Source organism: Polypterus senegalus, unplaced genomic scaffold (genome assembly GCF_016835505.1).
Source record: "Polypterus senegalus isolate Bchr_013 unplaced genomic scaffold, ASM1683550v1 scaffold_4041, whole genome shotgun sequence".
Classification (NCBI taxonomy): Eukaryota; Metazoa; Chordata; class Cladistia; order Polypteriformes; family Polypteridae; genus Polypterus; species Polypterus senegalus.
In genome coordinates this window covers 71,008-85,555 of record NW_024385575.1, presented here as the reverse complement: position 1 = coordinate 85,555, position 14,548 = coordinate 71,008, and the positions used below count along the sequence as shown (strand labels likewise).

General features: G+C 46.1%; 1 protein-coding gene across 1 annotated transcript in view; it reads right to left on the bottom strand.

The window, feature by feature from the left end:
* The window catches only part of LOC120522323 (protein kinase C alpha type-like), a 77,263-nt gene that overhangs the window by 22,339 nt on the left and 40,376 nt on the right, over positions 1-14,548 (bottom strand). Inside the window, exon 3 of the mRNA XM_039743351.1 lies at positions 3,398-3,480. Coding sequence (XP_039599285.1) covers positions 3,398-3,480 — 83 coding nt within the window. The remainder of the gene's footprint in view (positions 1-3,397; positions 3,481-14,548) is intronic.

Below are 14,548 nucleotides of genomic sequence, written 5' to 3'. Positions count from 1 at the left end.
TATGAAGTGGTTTCATTTTTGAATTGTTGCAGACATTTCCTGCTACCTTTAACTGCTACGCTGGCTCTGTTTACAGTCGCCTGGGAGTTGCTATGTAAGGATAGCCAGGAGTGTGCAATGCGCGATGTCGGTTGTACTACGGTGTAAAGGCCGTGGCGTGCATTTCCTCCTCGTTAGCAGTTTGCAGATATAAACAAAACCTCTTGCTAGTGTCTGCTTTGCTTCTCACTTTCATCTTACTGTTAAAGCACCTTTTTACTACAAACTCATGACTGCGATTCTTGCTGGGGTTAGGACATTGTTAAAAGATAGGATCGACTTTTGTCTCGTTGTTCTGACTATGTCTCTTCTTCTGGTCCTTTCCATTACATCTTCTGCCTCCTTCTACTGAGGCATAATAAGCTCAGCTGGTGTGAAGAAGTAAGCGGCCACAGTAAAGCGGTGGTGACACACGAGGGCTCATTTAGTACTGTGTGTTATTGAACCAGTCGCCCTATGTGTTCTACTTAACCTTTTGTGCACCTTGAGAATATTATTTTCTATGTTTTACACGGTACGTCTCATTGTATGTTTTTGGGTCGTATGATGCCTTTTGACTGTTAGCATTTTGACTAACGAGCTGTGCCACCTAAGACAAGCTGAAATCTAAGTAATCAACGCAGATCTCACTGTTAACATTTGCAGCGCACCGTCTATTGGAATGTATCTTGTAATGCATGTAGTAATAATAGGCATTGCATTTTCTATTCCAACAGATGGCACATCAGCAACATTTGTAGTAATAAAATGCATTGGATTTTTCATTCCAACAGATGCCGCATCACAAACATTTGTAGTACTAAAATACATTGGATTTTTCATTCCTAAAGAATGCGTCTCGTAAACCTTTCTTGTAATAAAATGCATTGGAATTTTCATTCCAACAGATGGCGCCTCACAAACATTTGTAGTAATAAAAAGCATCAGATTTGTCACTTCAACAGATAATGCAATGCATCAGATGTTTCATTCCAACAGGTGGTGCATCAGCAACATTTGTAGCAATAAAATCCATCAGATTTATCATTTCAAAACATGGCGCATCACAAACATTTGTAGTAACAAAATGCCGCAGATTTTTCATTCCAACAGATGGCGCATCACAAACATTTGTCGTAATCAAATGCATTGGATTTTACATTCCTAAAGAATGCGTCTTATAAACCTTTCTCGTAATAAAATGCATTAGAATTTTCATTCCAACAGATGGCGCATCACAAACATTTGCAGCGATAAAAGACATCGGATTTGTCATTTCAACAACTGGTGCATCACAAACTTTTGTAGTAATAAAATGCATTAAATGAATTATAAAATGCATTCCTACAAATGTTTGTGATAAGTAACCTGTTAGAATGACAGACACAGCAATTAGACGGACACATCAATGCACAGACATTTATCCTTTTATTAGGGTGGATGTTATTTAAGGTAATAAAATTAATTTGCGTCCTCCCATGATCCCATTGTGCATTGTTGCCGTTATCGCCATCATTTCCACAGATAGCACCGCGCTGGCCATGCGGTTGATAGGGAGTGACACCTGGAGCTGCGTGACATCGCGGGTCCCGACTATATAATAAAATGCTCCATGTGTGTCTGGTCCCTCTGAGCAATCTGATTGGTCAGTTTAGCTTTGGTCGCTCAGTGGTAGGGATGATGACACAATATATTCTGGCTTGTGACAATTTTTTCCTTTTATTTTTACAAAAACACGACTTAAAATCGAGCATTTCAATGACAACAAAGCGAATAGCAGACCGGCCGACGCTGGGTTTCTAAACACTAACAAGATGCAAACCGAGTCGCCTTCAAACACGGGAATTATTTGCAAGAATACAAATGATTTTTCCCAGCATGTAATGGTGGTCAAGAAGTGCAGTGCCTCGACATGACAGACCCTCAATCGAGTGAGAGGAAGTGCCGGGCAAGAGAGGCCGAGACCCACAAGGATTCCGAGGAACGGCGTAGGAGGTCGACGCTGAGGGGGGCTACACAGGAGGTGACACTGAGACACGAGAGGACGCTGAGAAGAGGTGAAGGGGGGATTTGTTAATAATAATAATAATAATAATAGAGGAAAGGTGATGATAGAAAAGTGCAGAGGTCCAGTAAGCCCACAAGAAGAGGAGGACTGCGGCTAGCAACAAGGCTGATGGAGGGGATGTTGGCGAGGCCAGCAGGGGGCGCTTGGATCCCACTGTGCTGGGGGGTCCTGACTCTCTGTGGTTGTAAAGAGCGGGCCTAGTCATTCTGGCTCCCTAATCATCCCCTGTCTGTATCTCCCACCCTTAGTAGAAACTTCCATCACGTAACGCCCCACCAGTCTGGGCTCTGCTCAGTAACAGCCTGGGGGCACCTAAAGGACCCTCAGACAGTGAGAAACGAGGGTCCCTGGTCTGATGGAGCTGAGACTAAACTGTTCGGCTTCAATTCTTAGCGTCATGTCTGGAGGAAGCCAGGCGCCTTTCACCATTCTGGCAGTGAAGTGTGGTGGTGGTGTGACGCTGTGGGGGTCCGGTGACGGGGAGACCCGTCAGGGTTGAGGGAACGGAGCACAGCACAGGGATATCCTTAGTAAAGTAAGAAGAAAGCAAAGCAAAGGGAACGTTCTTGGGCCTTGAAGCCAACTGCACACCTCTGGAGAGACCTGATGACAGTGGACCACCGGCGGTCTCGAGGGGATCTGCACAGACGAATGGCAGACGATCCCCCAAATCCGGGGGACTCAACAGGAAGTACTGAGAGTCAGGGGGACATTTTGAAAAAGGTCACAAATCCCGAGTTTCGATTTTGTCATCGAGTGTTGATCGACAAAGAATTTAACGCAAGCGCCCAGTGAAGGGGTCCGAGTACGTTCTGAAGGTGATTATATATATATGGGGGCAAGTGGTGGTCTACGGATAAGTAACCCCGGACGTGTGTGAGCACAGAGAACTGCGAGCAGAAGGGCGCCTATCTGTGGGCGTTTGTGTGTGTGCGCGTGAATGGGCGAGGGTGAGTCCCAGTGCACACGTGGCACCCCGGGTGCATTCCTGCTGTGTCAGAGGTGTCACTCACTCTTCGCCCTCCGGCAGCTGTTACCATGACAACACCCTGGCGCTGCAGGTCGGATTTGAATGAGGGATCTTATCAGAGGCTGCCCGCCTCGTAACAGGATCAGGAAGAATAAACCTGAGAAAAAAAGTGGAGGAAAGGTGCCAGCGCTCGGGACCGCCTCGTAGGGGACACCGCCCAGCAGGTGACAGCTGAGAAACTTCTTACTTGATACTCGAAGAGGTGCCATCGAAGAAAGGAGCAACTGTGACAATGCCCCCACAGAGTGACAATGTGTGTCCCCAAACACAGAAGTACTCACGTCGGTGTCGGGACCCTTGTCCGCTCCTGGACAGGAGAATGTGACGAATTCATGGCACCGCTTGTGCACCACAAAGCAGCAAACTGGAAGAGAAGGAGAAGGAGAAGAACATGGTGAGTCCAACACTGGAGCAGTACCAGCCAGCCACCCACCCTTTTCAGGTGCCATGTCACTCATCGAGGTGGGCAACTCAAGCTGTCCCATCACTGAAGTTGGATCAGATTAAACACTTTAATGATCCCCAAGGAGAAATTCAAATGCATACCACAGCCAACCGTAAAATATGCAGGCCAAGAATGAGACAAAACCAGGAAGACGGTTTGGGGAGCCCACCCAAACCCCCCAACCCGTCAATAATAAGGCAGGAAAAAGAGCCCCACGAGTCGCCTTAACGGGCCGAGTCCACGACGGAGAGGTGGTGTTAGTGAGGGGACGGCAGGAGCTTTGAGGGTGGGAGACAGTAGTCGAGGCTGGACTGGGGGCGTCTTCCTCTTCTGAGGGTCTGCAGAGGAAGAGGAACAGGCATTGGTGCTTCTCGTCAAGCCCTGTTCCGACTTATCGGACTGCCCGCCGATGCGCACGGGTGTGACTGCAGATGTCGACTCCAATTGCAATGGAAGACAATGGAATAAAAACATGTAACACGACACGTATTATGATATAATGATATGAGGGTTAAGTTAGGGCTACGGAGAATTCCGCCCCCTAGAGGACACAACTGGCACACATACCAATCCACTGCGTCCGCCTCAACAATTAAACTGGAGTGAACTGACGGCTTATGGCAGGAGTGAAGCACTGGACCGCCTAATGGCCACAATGAGGAAAGGCGCAGCTCTGAGCCCGCGGCTAAAACGTCTCCAAGAGGGCGCCCCCTGCAGGCCTCATGATGCCCTCCGGTTTTCTCACAGCAGCCTCCAAAATGTCCAGAGTCAGTCCTGTGGCGGAGAAGCTTGTTCAGCTGCTTCCCCAGAAGACCACCAAGGAGAACACGGGCTACCATCGACTGCCAGGACATTTCCAGCTGCTTGGTGCATACGTCGAAAGACCCCCAGAGTCTCCTGGGGAAGTGCAGCCCACTTGCGTCGGTCTGATGCAGCGCCATTGTGTTGTGTTTGGTGTTCATATGGACCCTCAAGTACTCGTAGCTCGGCCACCACCTCCACTTCCTGCCCGTGGATGATGATGAAGATGAGGATGAGGATGATGATTTTACCTTAGGGACTTCGATCTGAAACAGGCTGATGGGGTGAGATTAAAGCAAATGGGTTTGGATGGATGGATGCAGCTGGAGTCGTGGCTGAAGTTGAATGAAAGAGGAATCTTCCTAGGATTGACTGTAAGAAGGAAACGCAGTAGAACAAAAAACACAAAGATGTCAACTCAAATGGCGGGGGCTCCTCGACCAACTCTTCTGTCTGATTGAAGTTCTTCCTCCACCACAAGACAAAGTCCTCCACCGGCCTCCTGCAGTCCAACTCACCTCTGTTACCAATGCAACCGACGGTGGAGGAGTCATCTGTAGATGGCATGAGCTGGCATGACACTGTTGTCCCCCTAGGGTTAGACGCCACCATCTTTGACACACATGCCCTCAGCCTCACAAGCTGCCATCTACATGATTGAGGAGGCTGTGGGGGGCACCGAGATGCACAGCCCCTTAACGTGTTCGCTAGTCTGGGAGGCAGGATGGTGTTAGGGGCACTGAGGAAATCAATGAGTGTGGTGCCAGGTGGGAGTAGGCACGGTGGAGGTCCGAGTATCCTCTGCATCCTCAAGAAGGTCTGTAACCAGGGGTGGGAGTTCAGAGAGTTCACAAGGACTCAGGCAGCAAGTATCAGTGCCAAGTATGCAAGTGGATCCCCCGAATGGACAAACCTGGAGGACCTCGAAGCTCTTTTAGACGTCAGCCAGTCTGTCACAAGACTGGCACAGCTGACTAACCTCAGTGTCACCAAAGCAGCTTCCCAGCAGCTGACATCAATGGAGGTGCCCGGGGTGCAAACAGCCAGAGAAGATGAAGGGAGGGCAGCAGACGGGTGGGAGTCCCGGCCGGCCGTCTCGATGTCAGGGCCGCACTTCTCTTCACAACAGGACGTGACAATCTCGGAACAGGAATGTTTGCTCAAAACAAGCTGATTGCAAAAGAAGCGCCGAGTCCTTCAGCAGTGCTATTAATAGCCCCCGCCCCCCACCCACCACTGGAGACTTTACACAACAATTACACTAACAGTGTGCAGCCATGCTGCCATCAACACTTTGCAGCTTTGTCAAGTGCTATCAGTGGGATTCCCCACGCGGACCGACTGGAACAAACGCACGTCGCTGACACGAGTACACGGTGGGCCGAGTAGACAAAAGGGGGGCGACTCCGGAAAGAGGTGGGAGACCCCAACACATAAGTGAGGAGCCCACCGCCGGCTTCAAAGGATCGAGAGACTGCAACGCTGTGACGGAGTGAAGAGCAGCATCTCGCCTGGTCTGGGAGACTTAAGGCCATCAACTTTGGGGTTTCACCTCCTGGGGGTCCGGGCTGTTCACAGAGTTACCCCATCACATCTTAACACCATCGCTTTCCATTAGTCGCCATTTTTAAACCATCTGATCCCATCTGGTCCTTGGGTCCTGTGGCTTTACCTCCTTAGAGTCAATCCTAGGAAGACCCCTCTTTCATTCAACTTCAGCCACGACTCCAGCTCCATCCATCCATCCAAACCCATTTATTTGAATCTCTCCCCGTGAGCCCGTTTCAGATCGATGTCACTTGCACCCTGATCCTGTGATTGCTCTCCTCATCTTCAGCTCCTGAGAATGATCCTGTCAGGTCCCAGAGCCCCGCAGTTTCCCCCATCATGCAGTTCAATCCTGTTAGCCTGATCCTGTCAGACTGAGATGTCCTGCAGGCTTTGCTCTTAAGGTCTGAAGTATAACCTCACCCTAGTCAGGCTGGTCAGGTCACACCTTCAAAACGTCTTCTTTAGTAGTGGACTGATCCTGTCCACTCACTCAGCTTTAACTCTTTGAAAAATCTTTGTGTACTGCAAATTAAAACGAAATCCTGTCTCTACGGACAAGCTTGTGAATTCTTACAGATCCGATACGGTCAGGTTACCAGGTCCTGGGAGCTTTCATTTTCAAGTCTGAAGAACAAGTTTGCCCTGAGGAGACGGCAGCGTCTTCTTTACTAGTAGCCTGATCCTGTCAAGCCATTCAATTCTGCAATTTAAATGCTTTAAAACGTCTTTACGTATTGCAGATGAAGTCAACAGCTTGCCCCCAACAAGGTTATCCGTTCTTAACCCTTAAACCGCCACATTCTTGGGTGTTAATGCACGCCCGGTCACCAAATACTTTTTTGCTGCACTTTTTAATTAAATGTCACAATTCGCCAAGAAAAAGTGAAATTTTAATGGAACGCATATTTTTTTTCATGCAAAGAGCATCACAGGGTGCCATGGTGGCACAGTGGGTAGCGCTGCTGCCTCGCAGTTAGTAGACCCGGTTCACTTCCCAGGTCCTCCCTGTGTGGAGTTTGCATGTTCTCCCCGTGTCTGCGTGGGTTTCCTCCCACAGTCCAAAGACATGTGGGTTAGGTGCATTGGCGATCCTAAATTGTCCCTAATGTGTGATTGGTGTGTGTGTGTGTGTGTGTGTGTGTGTGTGTGCCCTGCTCTGTCACACCATCTATTGTCCAACCTGCTGTATCCTAACTACAGGGTCATGGTTTGTCTGCTGGAGCCAATCCCAGCCAACACAGGGCATAAGGCAGGAAACAAATCCCGAGCAGGGCGCCAGCACACACACACACACACACTGGGGGCAATTTAGGATCACCAATGCATCTCACCTGCATGTCTTTGGACTGTGGGAGGAAACCCACGCAGACACGGTGAGAACATACAAACTCCACGCAGGGAGGACCCGGGAAGCAAACCCGGGTCTACTAACTGCGTGGCAACAACTCTACCCACTGCGCCACCCTAGGATAATCATAATAATAATAATAATGATACATTTTATTTATATAGCGCCTTTCCCATGCTCAAGGCACTTGAATAGAATAGAATGCCTTTTATTGTCACTATACACGTGTACAATGAGATTAAAAGCAGCTCCTCCAGTGCAGACATACAGTATATGTAGAACACAACAAGCAAATCAACAAATGGTGCAAAAAGTTGCAAAAAAGTTCTGAGATGCTATATACATATGGAAAGAATAAATAACTATTGCACTATTGGGTTATTGCACATTATTTAAATATTGCACAATAATGATGATCATGTGCAGTGAGTAGTGGATGTTGGACCCTGAGAGTAATGATATTGCACAGTTATTATCAATACCATTTAGATGTTAGATATTATCAATACCATTTAGATACTGGATATTATCAATCCCATTTAGATACTGGATATTATCAATACCATTTATATATTGGATATTATCAATACCATTTAGATGTTAGCTATTATCAATACCATTTAGATATTAGTTATTATCAATACCATTTATATATTGGATATTATCAATACCATTTAGATGTTAGTTATTATCAATACCATTTAGATATTAGCTATTATCAATACCATTTAGATATTAGCTATTATCAATACCATTTATATATTGGATATTATCAATACCATTTAGATATTAGTTATTATCAATACCCTTTAGATATTAGTTATTGCGCAGATGATGGACAGAAGGCAGTCCAGGGGTTGCAGGTTAGTCTGTGTAGTCAGCGCATGTGTGAGTTTAGTGAGCTTATGGTTGGACGCTCGCCGGTCAGTTAGGTCAGTCTCCTAGGACATGCTTTGCTTTGGAGAGAAATTACGCAATCAAACCTCAACAGCAAAGCCCGCAGGACAGAACATACGTTTGAATTGACAGACTTGAGGTGGTAAGTTTTTCGACTTAATTTGCAATACCTAAAGACTTCTCAAAGTGGTGAAACTGCAGGACTGAATGGCTTGGCGGGATCAGGATACTACTAAAGAAGATGCTTTCAGGTTTAGTGCTGTAGGAACACAAGAACGTGTGACCGGCCTCCCAAGAGTAAAGTGTACACTTCAGGCCTCAAGATGAAAACGTGCAGGAGTCCGTAATCTGAAAAGGAGCAGGGCTGCCGGTCTTGGGTCTCACATGGTCAGCCCACAAAGAGGCAAAGCTGTAAGAATTGATCCCATTGTGGAGATCGACTTACTGTGAGCTGCAAGAGGCAAAGCCTTCTCAACGAGGTAAGGCTGAAGAACTGAATGGCTTGACAAGGTCGGGCTAATACTAAACGCTTTAAGGTTGCATGCTGTCGGACACCAGGAGGTGACGCGAGGTCAGTCTTCCTAACGTTATCCTTCACATTTCAAAACTGAAGCTTGTAATCTGGCAGGATCGGGCGACAGGTCTCCGATCTTAAAGGAGTAGATCTGTAAGAAATTACAATACAATGTGGAGGCAGACTTGTGACGTAATCTGCGACACGCAAAGAGATGAAGCTGCAGAACTGAATGGCTTGACGGGATCAGGATACTACAAAGATGCTGTGCGATTTCTCTCTAAAGTATTACCTAACACCGGGGAGCCTGATCTTATCGTGTGTTTGCATCCCACATCTTTAGCCGCTGAAATACGATCCTGTTATTACTTCTGTCTACGCCGGCAGTAGTCTGATTTTATCAGGCCATCTTTGACAAGTCTTTGGCTCTTTCAGCTTAACAGGGTTTGTCTCCAAAGGTTGTAAAAGCTTACAGCTTTAGTTCTTTGTGGGCTGATACTGTAAGAGTGGAGATTTGTAGGCCTGATCCTACCAGATTACAAACTCCTGCAGGCTTTGAAATATAACATTTGTCAAGTGAGACTAATCATGTCACTTCTTCACGCTGTACAGCCTGATCCTGTCATGTCACTCAGCCCTGCTGCTTAACCTCCTTATAATGTTTTTGTGCGCCTGGAGGATTACATCAATGACTGTCAATTCTTACAGACTTGATCCTGACCGATCACAAAGTCCTAGAAGCTTTGAGTTTGGAGTGTGAAGTATTGTGTTACCCTGAGGGGACCGATCTCCGTGGCCCACAGCATTAAACCTTCAAACACCTTCCTAGGAGTAGCCCAATCCTGTCAAGTCACTCAGTTCTGCAGCTAAGTGTGTGGCAGATTACGTCAAAAAGGTCCTCTACACAAGAGTGTCAACTCTTAAACATCTGATCCTTTACGGTCCAAGACCTGTGACCCTGCCTGATCTTGTCAGATTACAAAGTCCTGCAGGCTTTTTGAAAGACTGAAGCATAAGATTACCCTAGAAGGATTGGTCCGACATCTTTGGGTCCTACACCATAAAACCTTAAGGCGTCTTCTACAGGAGGAGCCCGATCCTGTCCAGCCATTCGGTTCTGCAGCTTTACCCTGCTGAAAAGTCGACAGCTTGATGGATTCTTACAGCTTTACTTCTCTGTGGTCGGACCCTGTAAGACCCGAGACCTGTCAGATCACAATGCACTTGAGGTCCATTGGTCTCCATTAAGGCTGTAAGCGCTTACAGCTTTACTTCTCTGTGGGCTGACCCTGTAAGATCCAACACACGTCACACAGGCTCAGCACTTGAAGGTTTTACAGCTTTACTACTCTGGGAGCCGAGCCTCTCAGCACGTTCTTGTGTCCTACAGCATTAATCCAGACGCATCTTCTTTGGTAATATCCTGATCCTGTCAAGCCATTCATTTCTGCAGCGTCTCCATTTTGAACCATCCGTTGCAGGTTAAATCAACAACTTGTCTCCACATGAATGTAAATTCAAACTTACGTTATGTCCTGCAGGCTTTGCTGTTGAGGTTAATTTTGTGCAATTTTCCTACAAAGCCTAACTTTGCCCTAGGGAGCCTGACCTTATGGTAGGTTTGCATCCTACAGCGTTAAGCCTTGAAATATGATCTACTCTAGAGGAAGTCTGATCTTATCAAGCCATCCCGTGCTCCATCTTTACATCTTTGATAAGTCTTTGTGTCCCGTAGCTTAAGTTAATAGTTTGTCTCCAATGTTTGCAAATTCTTACAGGTTTGTGGGCTGATCCTGTAAGGCTAGAGGCCTGTAGGCCTGATCCTGTCAGATTACAAACTCCTGCAGGCTTTGACCTCAAGTTCTCAAGTGTCACCGCAGGGAGACTGACCTCACACGTTTACATCCGACAGCATTAAATCTTAAGGGATCTTCATCAATAAGTTGCACGATCCAGTCAAGCCATTCACAGCGCATCACTTTTTCCACATTTTGTTAAGTTACAGCCTTATTCCAAAATTGATTAAATTCATTTTTTTTCCTCAGAATTCTACACACAACACCCCATAATGACAACATGAAAAAAGTTTACTTGAGGTTTTGCAAATTTATTAAAAATAAAAACTGAGAAATCACATGTACATAAGTATTCACAGCCTTTGCTCAATACTTTGTCGATGCACCTTTGGCAGCAATTCCAGCCTCAAGTCTTTTTGAATATGATGCCACAAGCTTGGCACACCTATCCTTGGCCAGTTTCGCCCATTCCTCTTTGCAGCACCTCTCAAGCTCCATCAGGTTGGATGGGAAGCGTCGGTGCACAGCCATTTTAAGATCTCTCCAGAGATGTTCAATCAGATTCAAGTCTGGGCTCTGGCTGGGCCACTCAAGGACATTCACAGAGTTGTCCTGAAGCCACTCCTTTGATATCTTGGCTGTGTGCTTAGGGTCGTTGTCCTGCTGAAAGATGAACCGTCGCCCAGTCTGAGGTCAAGAGCGCTCTGGAGCAGGTTTTCATCCAGGATGTCTCTGTACATTGCTGCAGTCATCTTTCCCTTTATCCTGACTAGTCTCCCAGTTCCTGCCGCTGAAAAACATCCCCACAGCATGATGCTGCCACCACCATGCTTCACTGTAGGGATGGTATTGGCCTGGTGATGAGCGGTGCCTGGTTTCCTCCAAACGTGACGCCTGGCATTCACACCAAAGAGTTCAATCTTTGTCTCATCAGACCAGAGAATTTTGTTTCTCATGGTCTGAGAGTCCTTCAGGTGCCTTTTGGCAAACTCCAGGCGGGCTGCCATGTGCCTTTTACTAAGGAGTGGCTTCCGTCTGGCCACTCTACCATACAGGCCTGATTGGTGGATTGCTGCAGAGATGGTTGTCCTTCTGGAAGGTTCTCCTCTCTCCACAGAGGACCTCTGGAGCTCTGACAGAGTGACCATCAGGTTCTTGGTCACCTCCCTGACTAAGGCCCTTCTCCCCCGATCGCTCAGTTTAGATGGCGGCCAGCTCTAGGAAGAGTCCTGGTGGTTTCAACTTCTTCCACTTACGGATGATGGAGGCCACTGTGCTCATTGGGACCTTCAAAGCAGCAGAAATTTTTCTGTAACCTTCCCCAGATTTGTGCCTCGAGACAATCCTGTGTCGGAGGTCTACAGACAATTCCTTTGACTTCATGCTTGGTTTGTGCTCTGACATGAACTGTCAACTGTGGGACCTTATATAGACACGGTGTGTGCCTTTCCAAATCATGTCCAATCAACTGAATTTACCACAGGTGGACTCCAATTAGGCAGCAGAAACATCTCAAGGATGATCAGGGGAAACAGGATGCACCTGAGCTCAATTTGGAGCTTCATGGCAAAGGCTGTGAATACTTATGTACATGTGCTTTCTCAGTTTCTTTATTTTTAATAAATTTGCAAAACCTCAAGTAAACTTTTTTCATGTTGTCATTATGGGGTGTTGTGTGTAGAATTCTGAGGAAAAAATTAATTTAATCCATTTTGGAATAAGGCTGTAACATAACAAAATGTGGAAAAAGTGATGCGCTGTGAATACTTTCCAGATGAACTGTAGTTGTGAAGCTCTTACTCTCCGAAAAGCCATTGTCTTCCAGCTTAAGTCAGCCGTCATTTCTTGGTGGAATGACTCTGTAAGATCCGAGGCCTGTCAGACCACAATGTCCTGCGGCCTTTGCTCTTGAGGTATCATCATACATTTCTCTCTATCATAAAACAAAATCTCAGACGGAGACGAGACGTGTGACTTTTTCAGAGAGATATTTTCACATCCCATGAGACGAGACTTTGTGCCAAGAGATTTAATCACGGCCAGGGCCGGAAATAAAAGACAAAGAGTACAAGACAAAGTAGGAATGTTGGCGCGATACACACGCAGAGCAGGTTAGTGATAATGGAAGTACGAAAATTCGAAAGTCTCAGAGAAAGGATAGTAAAGATCGCATTAGTGCAAATAAACAGAAATTATAACTCGGCGAAAAGAGATTGAATATATTGTTCGGATTTAAACTTAAGAGACTTGTAGATCTTTTAATTCGTGTCGCCATCAGGGAAACTTAGTGTTTCTTCTCAATGAAGAGGCGTATCCTTGAGAATTAAAAGATTTGTTGTTTGGTGAAAATGAAATCCACATACACGAGAGAAAATTTCAAGGCCCGCGAGACAAGACTTTATGTAAAGAGATTTGGAAAAGTCCTGGCCACATGTAAAACATTTACAGCCACGCACACGGCTCAGTCATTTCTCATTTGTGTGAATGCTATTGTCAGACACAGTTCGTGTAGAGAGAAAGAAACGACATTCACTCACGGGCAGTTCTACGTTGCGTTGTCACGATGTCATTCCAAACACGGAATCAAAATTCAGTGTGATATTGACGAAAAGGTAAATCGAATATATGGACATAGGTGATATGACAGAAGTATGGAGATATTGTTCGGCTTTAAACTTTAAGTCGGAGACTTGTAGATCGTATAATTCGTGTTGCCATCAGGGAAAAGTAGTGTTTCTTCTCAATGAAGAGGCGTATCCGCGAGAATTAAAAGATTTGTTGTTTGGTGAAAGTGAAATCCACATACGTGAGTGGCAGAGCCGTGAAGTTGCTGGCACGTAGCACATGCAGGGGGTTGGCAAGCGAAGCGGGCAGGGGGTGAAGCCTCTCTAATTTACAACTTTACCATAGCCAGCCTGATCCTGTAATGTCATATGAAATTGTTACTACTTGCTAATGCCCTCCCTTGAAGTAGTGCGATCCCATCAAGCCATTCGGTTTCGTAGCACTATCACCCCGAGAAGTCGTAGTGCCTTGCAGATTTCACAATTTTGTGGTCTGATGCTGTTGGGTTCCTGAGGCCTGCAGCTTATGAATCCTCTTTGGATAGAAGAGACCAAAGCCAACTCCTCAGGAAGTGCAAAGCGGGGGGTGTTATCGGCTCACACTGTGCCACCGAAGTCAAGTGAACTCTCCCTAACAACGGCAAAAAGGATGGACGGGAAAGCTAACTCATTCATCCAGAAATGATGAGCTTGTGTGGCATGGGACTCTCGGAGAAGAAGGCCTTGCAGCTTTCACCAAGATCCATCATTCTGGGGTACAAGCATGAAAAGATCACGAAGCAGGAAAAGTCTGGCGGGCACACATGCTCAAGTAAGGACTTGGCAGTAAGTGGAAGGCCCAAGTGGTGGTGGGTTAGGGTTAGGGATACAGAGATTGATTTTGTCCCGAAGGATGAATGTACGGGTACACTTCTCGCGTTTGTTTATTTAAAACTTTTGTACTCCATCAGAACCCCTATTTCTAGATGATCTACTTATCTTTACCCATCAAATAAGCCCTATATATTAGAAATTACTATCTGGTCATATGACGATTTTTAATCAGATTCTTATTAAGAATTGTCCTAAATGCTTTAAATATTTAAAAGTTTCAAAGTGCATATTTGACAATTTACTTTCTTAGGCCTTGTTCACACGGGCGTTAAGTTTTTGGATAAACGAACTTGCTCTGAACGTCCTAGACGTTTATGTTGCATTTTGTGGTGGCGATCGATTGACTTCTACACCGGCGTTCGTTTGTCTCTGTCTAACGCCAGCCTGCAGCCCAAATTGTAGTTTGTGTGTTAACCTGTGGAGGCAGTGTCGGGAACTGGATATGAAAGCCCTTGTCGTTTTATTTGAGGTGCCTCCTTTCAATATGGACCATTTTGCTATGTTAGATATTAATCTTCTTGTTTTAAAAATACTCGTAATACGCGCGTAGGGAGAGAAAAATCGCCGCCGCTACTGGGTTCATCCTCTGACTGCACAACGTCGGGTTAAAGGAAGTTTTTTTGTGCTTTATGAAGAAATGCGA